The 20884-nt window shown below is 39.2% G+C and overlaps 2 protein-coding genes across 6 annotated transcripts; both read right to left on the reverse strand.

Moving 5' to 3' along the window:
* Nucleotides 1-44: 44 nt before the first annotated feature.
* On the reverse strand, nt 45-2127 carry myog (myogenin). 2 transcript variants are annotated; one of them, XM_044122390.1, is made up of 3 exons: nt 1406-2127; nt 991-1090; nt 45-887 (listed from the first exon to the last, which is right to left on the reverse strand). In XM_044122390.1, the coding sequence occupies exons 1-3, from the start codon at nt 1937-1939 to the stop codon at nt 769-771; spliced, it is 753 nt and encodes a 250-aa protein (XP_043978325.1). In that variant the 5' UTR covers nt 1940-2127; the 3' UTR covers nt 45-768. The 2 variants fall into 2 exon arrangements, with proteins under 2 accessions (XP_043978325.1, XP_043978326.1); XM_044122391.1 differs by having other exon boundaries at nt 99-887; nt 997-1090; nt 1406-2103.
* A 10836-nt stretch (nt 2128-12963) lies between these two features.
* On the reverse strand, nt 12964-20590 carry mdm4 (MDM4 regulator of p53). 4 transcript variants are annotated; one of them, XM_044122344.1, is made up of 11 exons: nt 20391-20590; nt 19921-20008; nt 19755-19829; nt 18938-19071; nt 18678-18727; nt 18252-18316; nt 17081-17177; nt 16844-17004; nt 15622-15816; nt 15215-15283; nt 12964-15121 (listed from the first exon to the last, which is right to left on the reverse strand). In XM_044122344.1, exons 2-11 carry the CDS (start codon nt 19990-19992, stop codon nt 14552-14554), a joined length of 1488 nt encoding a protein of 495 aa, XP_043978279.1. In that variant the 5' UTR covers nt 19993-20008; nt 20391-20590; the 3' UTR covers nt 12964-14551. The 4 variants fall into 4 exon arrangements, with proteins under 4 accessions (XP_043978279.1, XP_043978280.1, XP_043978277.1 ...); XM_044122345.1 differs by having other exon boundaries at nt 15622-15801; nt 20391-20575; XM_044122342.1 differs by lacking the exon at nt 20391-20590 and adding an exon at nt 20101-20346.
* Between the last annotated feature and the right edge of the window lie 294 nt (nt 20591-20884).

The raw sequence follows: 20884 nt of genomic DNA on the forward strand, positions 1-20884 counted from the left end.
TGCTTCTTCCTGAAGTCCCCAGTACTTTAAAGCCACAAGACAACTTATTGAAAACCATTTTTTATTCCAAGAATTAAAACAGAACAATATTACTTTTCAGAACATCTACAAATACACAACAATCTTAGTTATAAAAGTCAAAAATAAGTTAGCAAAGATACAAAATAAAATGGCAAAACCACTCTGTAAAAAAAAGGGGAACGTATTTACAACAAAAGCATTTATAACCTGTTTAAATTAAGCAGATCTTGGTCAAAACTGCCATGATACATATTGGCCCCACAAATAAATTCATGTATTTTTTTAAGCATTAAACTCACACAAAAAGAATCTAAGATACGGAGGAAAACTTAAATTAAGTTAGAACAATACAATCCATCTGTGAGTCTGGAGGAAGGTTTAACAGAGATTCACTCAGATAACTAGGATTTTGGGTTCATGCAGCAAAATCTTTGAATCTCAAGTTAGACTGAGCATCTGTAGCTCTGACAAACAGGGCTGGACCACAGGATAAGGCATGTAATACAGGGAATAAGGCCTCATTGTAAAAGGAGGAATTCAGTTTAGCCAGTAGACCCAGTAGAGTTGCAATGATAATTCATTAATTCAGATTTTTGATCGTTTGCATAAGACAGAAAACCAAAGTTTGTAGATTCACTAAAACAAAATAAGTACTCCAGTCAAACAGCGTCACTAATTAGCTATATTTCCTCTGTAATTTACGGATCTCTGTGCATCTACATTTGTGTTCCCATCGTTTTGAAAGGTCTATTTGGGAATGTCTACAGGAAAGGCCACAGCTCCGTCTGAAGCAGAGATGCTGTCCACAATGGAAGTCAGGGCCTGCATGTTCCCCTGCTCAGGAGATTCTGCAGCACTCAGGAGATCTGAAGAAAACGAGAGAGTGGCCAAATCACACAGTCAGTACCGTCGGCAAAACACTAATCTGTTTGCGAGATCCGGTGAGATTTCATATTCGGACGCGCTCACCCTCACCGCTGTAGCTTGGCGGACACTGCTCCGGAGTGCTGCTCCACTCGGGGCTGCTGCAGCAGGTGCTCCCCGAACTGGGCTCGCTGGACGACGACACCTGTTAGCACAAAGACACACATGCAGAAGTTGCTGTCAGTCACTAACAGTTCAAAACTGCACACAAAAATCCAACGCAAGAGATTTATGTTTTCGAAACCTGCCATATTAGTTTGAGAAGTGCATATCTGACTAAAACATAAGCCTGTTAATTTAGAAAAGTTTAAATCTGAAGGGTAAAAATCACCCTCTTTATTATTTTTTTTATTCTACAACTTGTTTTTCTCACTTCCCAACAACTTCTCAGCCATTTTTCTCTACATTCTCCACCTTCCTATCATCTTGGCTCTCTTTATCCCACTCCTGTTGTACTCACTCTGGGCTGGGTCAGGGTGGGTCGATAGTGCAGTCCCTGCTGTCCTGTCTCAGTGTCCTGCTGGTTGAGAGAGGACACCAGCGCTTGTAGCCGTTCGATGTACTGTATGGCGCTCCGCAAGATCTCCACTTTGGGCAGCCTCTGGTTGGGGTTCATCAAGGTGCTCCTCTTCAGAGCATCGAAGGCCTCGTTCACCTTCTTCAGGCGTCTCTTCTCCCTCAGCGTTGCTGCTCTCCGGCGATCCATGGTCACAGTCTTTCTTTTGCACAGCTTACAGGCCCAGGGTAGGCACTGACCAGGGCAGTGGGTCTCAGAATGAGGTGACAGGCTGGAGGGAGATGCTTTATCCTCAGTACTTGCGACTCCGACACCGGCACCTCCTGCTAGACTCCCACACAAGCCCATCATGGAGTTTCTGTCCTGGTAACCAGCTTGGTCGTATGTCCCAGGTAGGCGAGAGGGGAAGTAGCTGTCCCCTCCTTCATAAAATCGCTGATCAGGAAAGAAGTATGGGTTGGTCTCAAATAGCTCCATATTGGCTCGTGTTGTGATCTAGATGTAAATGGGCAACAATCCCTGGTTCGTTTGTCGCTGCTCTTCAATGAGTGGTCTTCGTCCCTGCCTCTGGGATGTGTGTTGGACTATACGCGTGTGCGCTGTCTTCCCCTTGGCCTGAGTTTGCGATGAGTGGAAGACGTGTGGTGAACAACTGGTGTGGAGCAACTGTAGGCTGGCATTTAAACCCCTCTGCCTTCTGCAGGATCACAGGGTTAAATTTAGCACGAGCCCCCAGAAACCTGACACGATGGTTAGCTGTTGCTGCACATCTACACTTCATATCTCTTTTGGGCCATGCTCTCAAGGGCTTTAAGGCCCATTCATGTGTTTCAGTGTGTGGGTTTGAGCACTTGCGTGCGTGCGTGTGCGCCAAGAAGCCACAGCACGATCAAGTTGCCGTGGAAATGGAAGAGATAACCTCAGATCAAAGATGTTGGCCTTAATAAGTTAATCCCAGACTTGCGTTCTCCTCCATGACGCAGAACAAAAAGACGCTTTTCCATGGGTGTGGGGGGAGTCAATGTGGTAGGAAGAGTCTTGAGGCAGCTGTCACCTCTACTAGCATCGAATAATTTGTAGTGACGAGAAGATGTTTGTGACCAGAGATAGTTGCTTACTCACAACTAGGTCACAATGTCAGGTTCATAATGAACATCCGTGAATGTGTAAACATGGTGGCATCACAGGGAAAGTATTTTTGAATGAGGGTCTACGAAAAGATTGTAAAAAGGTTGATATAGGTAATATATTACTTGTAAGAAATAACTCTGTGGCGTCTTCATTTTGTATAAAGTGGCTCAAGCAAACAGCTATCCTGAAAGCAGCCAGGATAAAAGCATATTTTCATGGTACAATACTGATCTGCGGACAGTATTTTATGAATGTTGTCACTTTTGCAGTGGGGACCTTTGTACACAGAAGATGTTGATTACTTGCACATGAAATTAGGTAGTAATTTTGACTGCAAAAGCTTCAAATGTGCCTGTGTTAATTTGTGCTTCATACTGAAAGGTCATTGGTAGAGCACTGCTTCCTGCCACCATTTTCCAAGTAATAACAATCAGATTATGTGTAAATTACAGACCAATCCTGAAGTTGGTCCAGTTTGAAATGAAAATTTTTCATTGCCATCCTTTTAAATTAGTTAGTTACTCAAACTGGAATTACATGTGCTGATCTATTTATATATTTGACACAGGAAGATCATTGATACCTTTACTTCAAGGGCTTTAAACTTTATAAACATATAGTCAGAATGGAACATGCAAAACATTTCTGGTCCGAGTAACCAAAGTACAATTAAAGTAGAGCTGTGTAAAAAAGCAGTAATGCTATAGAGTTTGGGAACACTGTTTTATTTTTAAATTATCTTTATTTCGATTTGCTTTAGTTGTCCTTCTACTTTTGCAGTTCCGACTGCAAAAGTAAAGAAGATGTTTTTGATGTTTCATTTCATATAAAACATCAATCAATATAACTGATGTTTTATTGGGAATCTCAATTTCCCAATAAAACAATAATCTTTTCCTCGATAAATAAACTGTCTGCTGCAAATGTGATGAATAACTAGAGGTTTGTAATGACATTCTTAAGATTAGAGTTATTTCAATTTGGACTCAGCCTTTAGTTTCATCCTCAGAGACTAATGAATATGGATTTATACTTAATAAAGAAGCTGTGAGAGTTTTCTACTGCAGGTAAGTTATAAACTGCTTATAAAATTTGACAAAACCTCATTTCAAAAATCCTGAACTATGCCTTTGAAGCATATTCAATTGTTGCTGGGTGTCATATTCTTTTATCTTCCTTCCAAGGGGATTGCACAATGTGATGCAAGAAGTGTCACTTCTGAGCTCTGTATATAGCAGGTCTGGGCAGGCAAGAACAGAGAAGTAAGTTTAGCACCCAAAATTACTCTGGCTCAATTTACTGTTTGAAATCAAGGGGCAATAACAAGACCACTGTGCGGAGGAAATGGCTTTGGTTCTCCTGACCTCTTCCAGCCAGTCATAGTTTTTAGCTTAGCCAGCAGGTGTTAATCCACCCAGAACACATCTTACCTCATAGCTCAGCAGCTAATTCTGACTGGCTTCCGCTAGCATGGAAGCATAGCCAAAACACACACTTCCAGCAGCAGAGAAGCCGCAACGGAATGACAGGCACCATTTAAGATGTGCTACATCCCTGCGTATCTTGTATCACTGTCATAGATTTATCACTGTAACACTTATAGCAAACAGGAAATGCTTGCCGGTGGCAGAAGAATTTGGATGCAGTATTTTGTAGCCACACGCAGGGTACAAACTCTGCGGTGGCAAATTGAGTGAGGAATATTGAACCAAATGGCCTTTCTCGAAAAGTCTGTCTTTTTTTATCTAGTGACACATTAATTGGGCATAAATGGAAAAAAAATAACTTCCAGAAACTGTAAAATCATAAAAGATGAAAAAGATTTAATCTAAGAACAAACAATACACCACATATTATGATAATATGTGATGAAAGTTGTAGATGAAGTGTAAACATTTGCATAACGATTAGTTTGAGGGAGATTTTTAAATATTTTTATTTTTGGACAGGCAATCTGTCCAGGGTGTACCCCGCTTCTTCCCCGTTTACCGATGGAGATGACGAGCACCAGCGTCTCTCATAACCCCTCTAAGGATAAGCGTGTAAGATAATGGATGGATAGTTTTCTGTTTTATTTTAAAATTAAAAAGCAGCATATATTAAGCTTCTCTTTAACGTAAGCATTAATTTTATTTTTTTCTCTTTAATTTTGCCATTCTGCTCTTTCTACGTCAGACCGCAAACTGCAACATCAGTTTTTCTTTTTTATAAAATCCAACAATAAATTAAAATATATGAACTCACGTAATGTATCCGTAAGCAATCAAATGACTGCAGCGATAAGTGCCTCCTCAGTCAATTTACAATCATTGGCTAACTTCACAAACATCTCTTTGGAGAACAAAAGGAAATAAACAAATTCATATCCAGGAATGACATGGAAACCTCACACAGAAATAGGCACAACTAGATTTCTGTGTTAAAATATTACGCTTTCACCTAAAATTGTACAGCTTAAAAATAAAAGCATGTTTCAAAGGAGAACATGCAGCTTTTTAAAAAAAAAGATTTACATCTTGAGCATGTAGCCTATGCATCGATTATTTCAACAAGTGAAAACCAAAGTTTATTCTCAGCATTTCAAGGTAGGATGGCATTCAAAGAGATTGCTGCCTATACGACCTCCCTGCAGAGCACACCTAGAAAACATGCATCTCATTATGTAATGACAAATATGGCAAAAATGATGCTCTGATTTCTCAAGCAGCTGGAATCCTCTATCAGGTGAGAATATGGCCATATTTAACTTTTAAAAGTACAACAAAGGTCTCAAAGGTTTCCAACATGGTGCTACTAAAAGTGGAGCAGAAGAAAGTGCCAAACATTCCTCAGTTAATATTTCGTTTTTCATTTAAAATGTGCACGAAAAATAGAAACTCAGTTTTACCTGTGAAAAAATAGGTAAAATTTTACATGCACAAGCATATTTCTCCCTGCTTGTTTGTTTCTCCTTCTTGACCCGTCTCTGTAAATTCTTGATTTTCCAAAAAGATTAAGAGAAAATAAAACACGTATATCATTTCAGTTTTTAGAGATAACAGATGTTTTGTTTCAGCTCAAGTATTAATATTACTGTATTCAGTGCATACAGTTGAAGTTTTGGCTTCGGGCTTGAAGCAGAGAGTGCAGCTGGAGCTTGGCAGAGGCCTGCCGTTGGCTGTCAGGTTAGTCTGTGATGGATCTTCACTGATGGTGGAGGGAGCACAAAGACGCCCGTGTTGGACTCACGGGTGAAGCAGGGAGGGGGTCCACAGTGTGTCAGAGTCACTCAGAACCCTCTGTAATTTTAACCCATTGTCAGCAAAAGTTAAAAAAGTGTGTGTGCAAGCGTGTGCTAGAGCATCAGACATGCAAGCAAATCCTCACTGGAATGATCATAGTTCTTAAGATGCTAGAAAGTAAGACTGACTGAGATCCCCCACTGAATAAAAAGAAGTCAGAAACCTGGTAAATATGTGTAAATATTTTATTAGAACACTAGAAAGTTGGACTTTTTTTTTTCCTTTTCATCATTGTCCTATGTAGTAAAAGAATAAATATGAGTCCTCACCTAATCTTGTTCTCCTTACTTACTGTTGATTAGAAAATGTATTTTTATTTGATATTGTCAGCTAATTTTGCCCTAGTTTAGCCACTTTTAAGCTATACAATCTGAATTTACCCTAAACAGAGATGGCATAGCTCCGGCTTTTTCAATCAGTCCTCACAACTTTTAAGAACAATTGATATCTGTGAATCAGATGACCAACTTCAGACTCATCATACACCATATTTTCTCACCATGTTTTTGGCTCTTGTGACATAACATTTCCAGGATAATGCAAATAAGCAAAAGAAAACTGTTTCCCCCCTCCGTTGTTCTTGAAATATTTCACCTCTGTTATGGAGATGTCTTTTCACCTTTTATTTCTCAGTGTCAGTTTCATGTTATTCACAGAGGGTAACGTCATCTTTACTATAATTTTATAACTAAATGTATCCCTGTGGGACGGGGGAGCTAATCTCTTGTAGCCATGTCCTGATTTATGAAGATTAAAACGCATAATTGTTATTTAAAATGGCATTTTTAACCTGTCTTTCTCATTTTGAAGAATTTCTAATAGAACCGGATTTGTGCCATCTAAAAAAAATGCTTATATACGTTTGTATTGCCAGTGAATTGGAAAAAAAAAGTATATTCTTAATGTGAAGCTTATTTTTGAATAAATCATAAATAATTTGGATCAAATATTTTTTCACACTACTTAAGTGTGAAATTATACTTCTTGTAATAAGAAAACTATTAATTTTATGTCTTTTTACACGTTACCTACAGTACCAATACGTATAAGGGGACTTTGCACCAAATCTAATTTCTACTCTTGTGACAGCTATTAATGTACAGATGAGTGAACATCATTCACCCATAATGAATAGTTGTTCTATTTAAAATTACTGACTTAACTGTTAAGGCTAAAAAAAAAAAATCTCAGTTGTTTACGATTCTGTGTTCATATGACAGTGTGAGTGCATGTCTGCAGGGATTGCCCTGTCATTGGCAACAGTGTCCCACTTCTCCTCAGTGACAAGCAGCAACACATTGTGGGACAGCTGAGGACGGTGGGGTGGGGGTGGATGGGGACGGGTGGATCAGCCCTCCTCACCCCAGGTTAGCCTCAAGATCATCGCTGACCCAGAGAGCCGTCATTTGAGTGCCGTCTGAAAATCTCAGATATGAAAGAGGAGAGTAAGATAACAACAGAGAAAGAGCGTTAATCAAAGGTGGATGAAGCAGGACATCCGTCCAGGGAGATCGGATCCCAGCGACAGAACAAGGGTACAGAGGGTTTGATGTCCTTTTAGCTGAAAAGAAGTTCTCACAATGTACAGAATATACCAGAAATATTCATTTATACTGACTGTTTATTTGACTATGCTTAAGCAAACTTATCAGTGTTTCAAAATGACATTTTTCAAAAACATCTACTAGTAAACAAGTTTAGTAAAATTTCACTCATAATTTTCTTTTAACCTTGAAGAAATGAAAGTTTCATAGGCTACTGCAAGTAAACATCAACTTCACATTACCTTCACACAACTTACAGTGGGTAATCCAGGTGCCTCTCTGGTCCTACGGGATACAAAGCGAAGACAAAGGGAGTTATTTTTGTATCACGTGCTAAACAACACTCCCCGCTGGCTTTTGAAAACTTAACCCTTTCAGCAGAGCAGACCAACTTTCAAAATCCATGTTCAGATATACTGATCTTCCTCAGTCTATATAAACAAGGTCATTTAAGTCATAACCTTGTTTTCTTCTATTTAAATCTCTCCTACTCTTTGTTCATAAGTTTTTTTTACAGTCTGAAATAGTTCCAACCAGACAAATATGTGTTTCTCATGAGCAAAGCCAGCTGACCACCAGTGTGCAGCTTCTTATGTAGGAGAGGCTCTATGTTTTGTTGAGCTGGAGAAAACTCCACCACTTTGCCTGTAGCATCCAATTAAATGCTAGTAGGTTTTAGGTTTTAAAACATAAAACCTTGAGATCTGAGGTCCATAAATGTAATACTAGTTCTGTCTGTCTGATGTAATTTAGAATAATTGTGAGATTTGGTTAATTTGTCTTTACATCTTCACTTTGAAAGACAATCTATTAACCTCAATAATGAGGTTAATTAACATCAATACAGAATGAAATCTTACATTTATCCAACAGTAGACAGAGAGTAGTGGTCAGTAAACCTTAAACCTCAGACTGACCTCTGCTTTGGCAGGAGGCAGGAAAGAAAAACATAGTGAATAAAATTCATCATCTGTTGTATCTCAGCTGAGACTGCACAGAGTGCATCTTTACTGCTTGTGAAAAACATTCCGTTTAAAGGCTGGCAAACTCAGAGGTTATGGTCACCATAGTGACAGCAGCAGATGCCATAATCTGTCACCAGAGACTACCAACTACCATCACCATGATAACAGAACACCCCTCATTGGACCTTCAAAATCAGTCTGTTTCCTTCTAACACTGATTTTCAAGTGGTTTCACAACTTTGACAATGAAACAGGACAAAGCACTGGAAATGAGTACAATATCTTAATAAAGGTGGATTAACCGATAATGAAAAAGTGAATAAAGTATTCATGTAATGCTGTAGAGTTTCTGTTAAGTAACGAACCTTACATAAGCTTCAGTGCAGACCCACTTGATTGATGTCTGACAGCAATATGACACTACTACTGCCTGGCTGATGGTCAGCAGAATACTCCCATTCATGACGGTTCAGAAAGATGCGCCCCACCTGTGTTTTCAGGGGGCTCTAGAGGCCTGGAGAAAGCTTTCAAAAGTTTAGGAGTTGGGGGGTGGGGGGGGGGTGGGAGTGGATGGGGGCAGTACTTCTGCCCCTGCCACGCTGCAGCTCACTGGGGCTTTTATCGCAGAGTAATCCCCTACAACAAACAGAATGGCCGGCATGTGCATGTGCAGCTGTCGCAGTCTTAGTGCAAGTGGTGTCATGTTAAATCACAGGAATGGGCCGAGCCATTCACTGCCCTTCCCTTCACTGGCATCCCACTCAGCCCCAAAGATCCAGCATACACAAACACACATACGCGCTCATACCTATGTACATTATCCACTCCCCACTATCGCAGTATGCAGCTCACTGTACCTCTGGCGTTATCGTTAACAACCAGTGGTCTACTGTTTCATATACATCATTTAAAGCACCTCGCATATGTTTTCATTACCCTTGATCCTTTTCACATTTCGTCATCCGACAGCCACAGACTTCAGTGTAGTCTGTTGTGATACTGTGTAACCGACTAACACTAAGTAGAACGTAATTATGAAGTGGAAAGAAAAGAGCTTTTTATTTTTAAATCTGAAACTCTGACAAGTGTGGCGTGAATTTCTTTTCTCTGCAAAACAGAATTAAATAAAACAGAGGCCAGTTCCCTAATTGGTAAATTTAGTCACTCGGGCATAATGTCCTTAGATAGGCAGCTGCTCCGTGAAGGTCTCAGGGCTTTGTTAAAAAACCTTTAGTGAACAATCATCATCACGACGATCAAGGAACACAGCATTCTGTCGCATTTAACATTTAAATCAGGGTAAACAACATCCTGGTGTTTGATTGTTTCACTTGGCATTGTTTACTCTATTATTCAAACACAGAAAAGCCACAGCCAACAGATTATTGTCCACTTACATTGACAGACAGGGCAAGGAGAGTTAATAAAAGTCAGCCATGAGACATATTGTAACTTTGGAGGAGCTGCAGATATCTACAGCTCATCCGGGAGAAATAGCTTAAAGGATAGCCAATAGTCGTGCTCTCCGTAATGTTGACCTTTGCTCAAAAGTGAGAAAAATAAGCCAACATATAGAAGAATGTGCTCCGATCATAAATTAACCTTTTAAACCTTTATACAAAATTACAATTCATAACATCCTCAACATATGCGATCCCAACAAGATACATTAAAGTTATTGATTGAAATGTGCCAAAATATAGGTTCAATGGGTATGAATACTTTGTACACCAACACCACATAGAACAGAGTTTATTTCAGTGAAGCCAAAGCTAGTGGAACACCCAGTTCAGGCTTGGCAGGCGGAGTATCGTCTTCTTTGAGAACTTTGGAAATCACAAATACTTCTGACTCAACATTTCAGCTAGCTCCAAGGAACTTTAGCACCACCTAACCACTGTCCAGCTAAAAGCAAAGTAGGAAATAAGATTTCAGACTTTACCAACAGAAGAGGTTTTTTTTTTTATATCTGTGATGAAACCATTACCAGCTTTTCAGCTTTCCATCATGTGGCTTCTTTTCTTCATCTCTTTTTATTCAGACACACCTCTGTTATTATTTCACCACCTTGTTAACACCTACTATCTTTGTACCTTCTTCCAAACTCCTGTCTTTGTTTAGCTCGGGCTCCAGTGACCTTCTCTCATGTCAACGCTTGACAAATATAGTGGCCTGGTTTCTGCAGCGACCAAATAGTCCGACACAACAAAGGGGAGTGTGTGTGTGTGTGTGTCTGGATGGAAGTCAAAAGGGAAATTTTGGGACACAACTAGGGAAAAAAAAAAAAAAGCATGGAGGCAGAAAGCTTAAGGACATCAGAAGAGGAAGAGTGGAAACTGCATTTATGAATTACACCCATCTTTATATACTCAGAGGTGAATTATAGAAAACACAATAGTGACGTTCAACAGACTCGGTTATGGAAGGATAAAGAGAGAATGTGTCACGTTATTCTGGGATCTTAAAAATCAGGAACTGTCACCATGGAAACATGTGGATTCCCCCTCCCACCACTCCCTGTGCCATGCCATGCCATTCTAGAGCTGCCAAGGTCTGGATGCCATGTCACCAGAGGTGCTACGGCATTCTTTACTCGATGATGCACCAGATGCCTCTGGCACAGCAGTAATTTTTCACTAAACCAAAACTTTAGGGCCACAACGATCCATAATACAGAATACCTTTGACCAACCTTTATTTGTATTGAACCATTGTTTGAAAAATAAGTGACTCTGTGGTACCTTGAAATAGATTTACCTTTAAAGAGATGAGACAAGTAACGGTGCAGTGTAAATGCTCCTTGATCTTTTTCACATTTTATCATGTCATTTCAGTCTCGGTTGGGATAAGGTCTGGATGATGAACATGCTTGTATTTAAGCTATTCCATTGTAGTTCTGGCTGTATGCTTGATGTTATTCTGCTGGAAGGAGAACCTTTGCACCAGTCAAGTGTTTTACCAGTTTTTCCCCATCCTGACGTCCCTCTCTCACCAGCCTCACTGCCCTCTCTGAAGATAAGCATCGACATAGCATGATGCCACAACTGTGTTTCACAGATGGACTAGGGTGTTCAGGGTGATGTGCAGTTCAGGTTTTCTGCCACCGTCTGACCATTTGTCATCTGATGATTAAAATACCAGGTGACAAATGGAGCGAGTATTGTTGGAAAATCTATCACAATCATTTATAACACCTAAAATCAAAAGTAATCAGACTTCCACATTACAAGAATGCTGGCGACAATGTGGAGAAGTAAAAGCCATTCACTTATTTTTTGGAGCTACAAAAATAACTGGATATCGGGAACATGTTTGATCATCATTGACTAAAATTCTGGCCTGTACTCGATTAGTGAAGTATTTGGATAATACAACAGATGTGGGGAGGAAAGATAATGCTGGCTACAAGAAAAAAGAAAAAACCAGCAATCGCAAAAAGATGGTTGAGGCCATCAGGATTATGATGACAATCTTGGACTGAAAGGCTGTGTGTATGACAAAGTGGGGAAAATGGACTCTATTCCAAAGTGGTACACAAAACACTATAAATGCAGTTGAAGCCAGACCTGCCTAATCAAGAATATTGGATCAGGATGAATGTTAATGAATGTTTGAATGTTGTAGGAAGAAATACTCAGAAAAATATATAAATATTAAAGTATAAACAAAGAAAATTTTCCATCACAGTGGTTATATTTATATCTAAAAAGCTAAATTGGAGCAGAGTGCCTTGTTCTAGATGTCAGCTGGAAGAAGGACATTTTCTACCCCGTTTTTGTAAATTAAATTTGTGCTTGCCACGCTTCCCAAATGGTTGGATTTGTGGAGTGCCCAACTAGTTGTTCTAACAGTGGATCTCTGCATCTGCCTCCAGTTACCATGAAACTCTTGGCAGCTTTTCTGATCATTACTCTTCTTATCCGGTCAGGTATTGATAAGTAGAGTGCACTACAGTCTTAATTTTAAGATTATGGATTGAAAAGTATCCTGTAAAACTTCCAAGGCTTGGGATATTGCCTTTAAACATTAAACTCTGCTTTAAACTTCACCACAACTTTATTCCTCACTTGTCTTGTTTCCATCTTCAAATAAAAATCTCATTTATTAACTCCTCCATGGAGCTTTATGACACACAGTTAAACTATATTCACTATTTAGGGGACTTTTGAAGGCCAATCAAACCATAAAACTCACTGAAAAGTAACCCAGCAACTTCAAGAACAAGTTACTGTGTCATCGTTACATTTATGGCGAGTTGTCAGGGACAACAGAAATGGGGACTTTCCACAAACAAGACTTGCTCTAATGAGCTCCTAAATAACATCCTGCTCCACAGAAGAAGTGGTATTTATGTACCGACAGAAAGCAGGAGAGGACGGCATGTCTGCCCCACTTCTCAAGAACGGTCCAAAAATAAGTCAAGGACAAGCAAGCAGAAGAGAAATGGTGAGTAAGCAGAGGAACTTTGCAGGTGCTGGAGCTCAGTCATAGAGAAGAGACAGAGCAGCTGCTGTGTCGTACAATGACTTAGTCTTCACCCAGTAAACACACGTTGGAAAGAAGACTTGTAATGCCACTGATGAATATTTCAACAACATTTAATATTTTAAACCTTTATTGCTCAACAAAAAAAAATAAAAAACATTTAATAAGCAACAATTAGAGAAAAAAGAAAAGTGTACCTTATTGGATTACATTATAAACTTCTCAGAAATGAATCACTTCTGTCAACATCTGAATCTATATCAACTCTATCCCCTACATGAGGTCTATATGTAGCACACTCCCATTATACGTCGATACTTACTGAAGCTGATAAATGCTACTGGCTTTATTTTTAAATTTACATCTAGTTATTGGCTCATATAAGCTTCAGACCAATTCTGCACAAGCTCAACTCACAGCAAAAGGCATGCACTAAATGTACATTACAGATTCGCACTGATACAGCTTACGCAGGAAGCAGAAACGAGACAGAACTCTCTCCACCTACTGGCGGAAAGATTAAAGGCAAGGGGAGAAAAAAAGCAGATGGAAAATCTGGTACATTCAATGAGGAGAACTTACAGTTAGAAACCCATTAAGAATCTGCAATAATTTTAATTGTGCAAATTAGACAGAGGAAACGTTTCACTCATAGCGCACTAAAAGGAAATGGCATCGGTAAGGTCAGAAAACGCAAAAATAATCAGAATAAAATCTACTATACACAAATTAAACTTAAAAGTCATTACATGGCAGTGTAACGCTTAAATCAAACTTTTCAAGAAATGTGATGTGAGTATGCTCTTACAGGTGCAACTTTCTCTGCTTCAGATTAGATGTTTACAACACAAACACCATAAATAAATTAAATATGAAATAATTTTAACTTAAATCAGGGAGGTGGGAAATGAAGAGTTACCTACTGCAAGCATTAGTCTTAAAGGTCAAAAACATCGAACAAACACCAAACTGTCACAAGGAAAAAAAGTTACAGCCGCAATCTTCAGGAGGTTAAATATTGTATGTGGTGAAGCACTCACACAAACAAGATTTAAGCCAACATCTCATTATTAAAAACATATTTTTACAAGGCTGGATATTATTTTAACAGTTTTGGAAGGAGGCTATCATAAATCTGAAGCTGATGTAAAAAAAGAAAAGGGGTTGACTTGCTAACCTTCTATCGGTCAAATTTGTAAACGGTAACTCTTCTCAGAACAACACTGAAGGAAAATAAAAAGACGATCTAATTTATTTAGAAGAGAAGGACATATTAACTGAAGCTTCTCTGCAAACATAAAATAAGGGTTGAGGTTAGGAACATTTATGTGGCTATAAAACAAGAACAAAACCTTCATGAGATCAATTAAAACCTCAAACCAACTGCTCCAGAGTGAGCATTTAGCAATAAATAAATAAATAGTTCTGCCTTGTCCCTTATTTAAATGAGACAAAAAAGAAAATATTAGTCACCACTCTTCTTGTCTAACAATACTTTACAGGCAGTGTGATGCAAAACAACCCTAGCAATTAAGAGCAAACTTTACCAAGTGCTGAAATTTGTGTTTTCTTGTGTATTTTTGAGGATGGGTAAAATAAACATGTTAAACTATTTAAATCCTTTTATTTGTGCGTTGAATTACATTTAGGTGCCAAAACCCTTTGGATCCCTTCAGCTGCTCTTTAGAGGATGAATATCTTTATAACCTTTTGAATAATCTTCCCACACCCTGGACAGGGAGCCTGGAACTTATGCAACCTCCTTGCACATGGGAAACATGTGAGCAGGTGAGCCGTTCGTCCATGGATTATATTACCATTACGGGGTCTCACCCGACACAGCTTGCAGGGCTCCAGCAGCGCCTCCGGTCGAACGTCTTGGACCTCCATGCCCAGACTTTCCTGGCTTTCCCCCTCTGAGAGCTGGCCGTGCTTGTGGAAGCCAGACGGGCGCGGCCCTTTGCCTTTACTGATGCCTGCTGTGGGAATCGGCCGGTCAGCAGTGGAGTGGGAGGGCAGGATGACTGGGTCCGAGATGGTCCTGCTGCAGTCTGGAACATCAATGCCTGTGTCGCTGTCATCTTCTTCATCGTGGGCAGAGAGAGAGCTGCATGCTGGGATGTCAGGGACGGAGAGAGAATGAGCCAGCCGGGGCACGTCCTTGTACCAGTTTTTTCGCAGAGCCCAACAGCGAACGCAGTACCGCTGGACAGGTATGTTGTATTTCCTGCACTCTGTGCACTGCCATGCATCCTGAGGAATGAGACAGACACAAAGTCAAGTCTAGTTCTTTGACATTCAACTCAACAAAAGGTAAAAGCACAGATCTTGCATGGAGATGCACACCTGTGTGGAGATCTCTGTATCAGTGTCATCACTCAGACACTGAGAGTCTTCATCGGGCTCTTCTTGCATCTAAAAAAAGTAAATAAGCTATATTAACCATACTACTGTCTTCTATCTTCTTTTAGTAATGTTGCCCTCCATCTTGTCCTCTTAGCTCTTTTTTTTTTTTACTGCTCTAAATACAGACATCCAGCTTGTCATTCCTGCCATTTGTGGTCAGAGCTACAATCTACAGAAACAGCTCCAGATAAAAACCTTTGAAGAAAATCTACATTAAAAAAGTAAGCTGCATACATAATACACTGAATAAATATTGGAACTAAACATGACCAGAGTGCATCTTCACTAGGTTCCTCTGAAAACTAAAAGGCAGCATGGATTGGCGAAATCCAAAATAAACTATTTACCTCTCGGTCTGACTTTTCCTCCTTCCCGCCTCCATAATCATCATCAACAGAACCTTCTTCTCCTCCGCTTCCCTCTTCTAGCGCCGCTTCCTTCATCTCCACACTCACTTGCTCACTCTCGCCCTCTGTCAGAATCCACAAGTCTTCTGTTGTGTCTGACACGATGGCTGTGTCCTCCTCCTGTGCAAGAGACAGCTGATTCATCAGTCAGACTACCACCCACTGTCCGAAAACAATTTGTCTTCAAAATAAATACCTACCATCAAAAATATAGAACAAAATTATCTATTAAAACCTTTATTTGTCTTCAAAAAATAATATTAAAAACATTTTAAGCCATTTCCTAATGTACACATGCTGCTTTAAGCAATATTTGTGATGAGAAACAGACTGGAGAAAATCCAACGTTTTCTGAGCAGTGAACACACCATATGCAAGCGCTACCAGGTCTCGTGAACAACTGTCTTTGTTGACAAAACCGTTACTGGCTCAAAGTTGACCATTCTCAGCAACAGTGAGACTTGTTTTATGTTGACTGCTCTCATACATAGCAGGATGTTGATGTTACATCAAACATAAGTAACAGTTGTCAGCTGAAAGGCTCAAATAAAAATGGCTGTTCTTCTACCTTCATACATCAGTGAAGAAAAGAAATCTGATCCATCAGAATATCAGCACCGTACAAAAACCAGCAATTTGAAATTGCATACAAAATTTTGTTCATCATATCAAAAGGGGTTAGACAAAAACGACAAAACAATGCCTTTGTCATTCTTGCCAGATTTGAGCTATCCAAGTCTGTGTTTTAAGTTTTCCATTTCATTCAGATTTACAGGTCTTCAATAGTTGATAAGTCTGAGCTGTTGCCAACTCAGTTTGAATTCCAATGACAGTATAAGAGACAAGCAGGTTGTCAAGATGGTGTTAGAAATGCACATCATGTTAGAAGATTGTTTTTGAACTCAGAAAAAATTATTCCTTAAATTTCTTAAGTATGCCATTAGATTTTTTTTTTTGCTTTGTTCATTATGTTGACGAACTGGCAAATTAAATAATTATTTCTAAAGTATTTTTGCATTAAGCATCATCATCTACATTCTTGCAATGCCTCAAGTTTCAAACAGGTTGAGTTATTTTTTTCCTCACTATTGGATCTGTTGTCTTTCCATATTTTGCCATTTATTCTAAATGTCAAAGTGTACAAACACATGAGGTCTCTTACTTGGTTTGTATGGATGTCAGTGGAGCCATTGCTCCTGCGGCTGTAGTTATTACGCAGATTACCCAAAAACCACCAGGGTAGACCAGAGAGGTCCCATTCTTCCAGGGTGACATCCAGTTTGGGGCGCTTGCAGGCTGAGCGAGGCAGGCCTTCAAGAGACTCTGTAGAAGTTCTGAATAGTTAGCTTTTGCTCTCTGGACCCGCTCCTATTGAGGCGTTCTGATGCTGGTTGCTCACCATCGTCTGGATCACGAGGTCGTCTCTGAGAGGGGGTCGGCAGAAGAGGCCCATCACTTCCGGCCACCACTCCTGCTTTGACCACACCCTCACATATCTAAAGAGAAAAGAAACATGAGAAAGAAAATTATACCACAGATCCATAACTAGATCCTTGGAGGACTCACAGCTCCTTTTCAAGATGGCCTTCGAGAATGGGGGCGGTAGTACAAAAGGATGAAAGGTAGAGGACTTAGGACAAGGAAAGGCTTAATTCATTATTTGACTACAAGTTTAAATTAAAACAGCAAGTGTTGGTAAAACAAAGAGAAGATTGAAAAGCCAGTGCTCCAATTAAAATAAAAATACATATTCTGCAATTTCTCCTAGTAGAGTTTCTTGCAATTTGCAGAATTTATAAATGTACAAGCTAAGGAAACAGGACAGAAGTCAATCTACAACATTTATTTTCTTAAGAGTAAAAGTACATTCATTGTGAGATAAAAATTGTCTGCATGGTTCACATTTTTTTAGAACTGTTTTATGTCACAACGTCAAAGAGGGAGAGAAAGAGAAGTCATAAGATACCTCATCTGAAATTTGATCATCATGAATAAACTACAAATACATCAATCTCTTTGATTTACAAAGCTGAAATAAACTAAAACCAGATTTATTATGTTAAAGTAGCAGGGCAATTTATGTACAACTGGATTTTTCTGGGGAACAGGAAGAATGGCACACAGGAACAGGGAGGCGGGTAGACTTGGCGTTATTAGGCCTGTACCTGAGCAGGAGCTGAGAGCCTCCAAACTGAAGCAGAGAAGAGAACTCTGAGACAGACAGAGACAGTGACTCTGCCCCCCCATCCACTGGGTGAAGCTGGTGGGCCACAAAGAGTACCACCAAACCAAACCAAGGATGGGGTCGTACAGAGACGGTGCCACTCTGTACAAACGTACACCGACGAAGACAGCAGACCGTCTCTCACTCTCCTCAGTGCACACAAGCAGAAGGAAGCTTCCTTTACTTTTCCAAAACTTGTAAGGAAACGGTTCATAATTTATCTTTAGGAAGAGATTCAAACAGTTGTACGGGAAGCCCGTGAGTCACTGATTCATGCTTAGGAGTATTGTGTGCAGTGAGGTGAATAAGGTCTCTGTTTCTCCTGAGCACCATGCTTCGGGTTTACCTGACCACGATCCTCCACTCCGCCCTCTACACACTCACGGCCCACAGAAAGATTCTCTGCAGCGTCTGCATTTCAAATGAGACACAGTAACAAACAAAAGGACACCCCCCTTTTAATCATACGAGTACACACTCTCTCGCTATGGCCTTCAGATATGTGGAGCTTCTTTATTTGATTTTTTTGAAGAACAAGCTGGATAACATTTCTTCTGGCCCAAAACAGAACCCCTGCATCCTTATGTGAGGCAAAAACTCTAAAGTATGAATTTCTTCATTTTCTTAAGAGAAAACAAAAAAATTGTCCTTGTATTCCCACATTAGTTCTCACAAAATATGCCGCAGCATATAAATAAAAAAGGAAATTCGTCAGCCAAAATATTCAAAAATATGGAAAGGATTTCAACCAACAAACAAAGCAATCACTTACCACTACAGCCAAGTACAACCAGGTACTTCTTCAGCATTTCATACACTGGGCTGCAAAATGAGTCAATTAGAATTAGTTTTTATATATATATATATATAAATGTACAATATATATTTTTATATATTTTTTTATATATATATATATATATATATATATATATATATATATATATATATATATATATATATATATATATATATAACAATTTTCTATACATAACTCCCTCGACAAGCAAGGGAGTTATGAGTAAAGGTCAATACCTTGGATTTTTGACAGAGAAGCTTTCGACTTCCAGAAGTTCACCCAAAGGATCATCCTGGCAATGGACAATGTGCTGCCTCTGTTTGTCATACAGTTGCTTCCCCATGATATACTGACCCAGGTAGTGCATCACCTAAACAAATTAAAGGATAGATGCAGATTTTTTTTATTTTATGCTGGAGGTGAACTTTTCACCCTCTTTTGGGCCCAAACTTAAATATACAGTATTAAACCAACTTCACTCACAAATATCATAAAGGTTATGAAAATTACATTTTTAAACCCTTAAGCCATCATAGTTTATGAAATAGAATTCACACAAATTACAACATTTATTTTCTATAGAGTAAAAGTCAGATGTGGTATTGACCCCTAAGATTAATTTCAGTTTTACACTAAATCCACATTATTTTGCTGCAAATAAGATATTAAATTTCTATAAACTATCCCTTTAACATGTCATAAACTCTTCACTAAATTACCACTAAACGTTGTGAAAATAAAAATATAAACAAAAACAATGTTTGGTTTATATATCCCACTCGGGATGTTGCTAAAAAGGAATCTAAAGATTAGTATATCCTGCCTGATGACTTAAAAGCCATGGCTTCCATATCTTCCATTTATGCATTTCCTAGCCATGTGCAGGGGAGCTTAGTCATCACTGCTGCAGAAAGAGTGCCGACACCCCTTCAACATGATGCTACCAAAACGTGTTCTAAAATGACATTGTTTAGTTGTAGGCTTTCGATAAGCAAGTTTGTAACCCAGACGCCAAAAGTAGACTCATAATTCACATTTGATGGGGAAGCTCACCTCTTTGAGAGTGAAGACGTCCTCCTGAGCTCCAGCTACACGCAAGATCTGCAGCAGCGGGGCTTTTGGTTTCACCTAAACCAAGGCAAAAAATAAAATAAAAGATTGTTTAGCATCAAAATTAGCAATAACTAAAGCATATGATGTCTGGATTTTATTATATTACCTGATTACCCTCTCCAGGAAGCGTCCTGCATGACGAGCTTGAAGCGTGAGGCTGGGCCGACAGGGAGCTCATAGTAGAAAAACTAAACCTGAAATAGAGTACCAAAGCGCACGTATAAGTATATAGCGCCAAATACTATTTCTTGTTTGACAGAGCTAATATGATGCTTTTAAGTCCTACTTCTACACAGCCATGCAGATAGGGTCGTTTCATCAATTGCTTTCCCTTTGGAGCCCGCAGGTACGATAGCACAATGCTAAGTAACCAAGAACCCCGTTCGAAGAGTATATCTGAACATATCGTGACTACATTATTGAAATGCTACTGTAAACCAGACAAGGCAATGGCACTTGCTAAAGCAACTGGTGCATCTGCAACAGTTCTTATCAACCGTAGCTGCCACGCCAACATTAGCTAACGTAGGCGGCTAACAACAGACACAATAAATACCTTCGTTACAGATATCTCACCGTTTAGAATTGGCATAACTTCACAGCAGCTACATTGTATCACTCGCACTCTGTTTCCCTGACAACGAATCTATATAATATAATAATAATAACAGGAAGTATATGTAAAGAAATTTTAGCACGAGCTAATGCTAATAAATAAAAAGTGACGGTTAGTAGAACTTCAGCTTCCGGACATGTAGATAAGATATAGCGCCCCCTCTTGTTCTTTTTTTCTTTATCCCTTCTTCTATAGCGTTTTCTGGCAGTTTACAAACTTTGTATATTACTGTCATCAACTGGACGGAGATGTAATTCAGAAATTAATTTTTCTATATATTTTCAAATCTTAAAATAACTAAATTATATACTTACTCATATACTCACACACACATTCATACTAAATCCTCTCAGTTAATTTTATATCTTTTAAATATTTAATAAGTGCTTAAATTATATCATGTGATTGATGCTTTCCTAATAAATTACCCATAGTTACTGAACTCCCCTTTACC

Source organism: Gambusia affinis, linkage group LG07, assembly GCF_019740435.1.
Source record: "Gambusia affinis linkage group LG07, SWU_Gaff_1.0, whole genome shotgun sequence".
NCBI classification, from domain to species: domain Eukaryota; kingdom Metazoa; phylum Chordata; class Actinopteri; order Cyprinodontiformes; family Poeciliidae; genus Gambusia; species Gambusia affinis.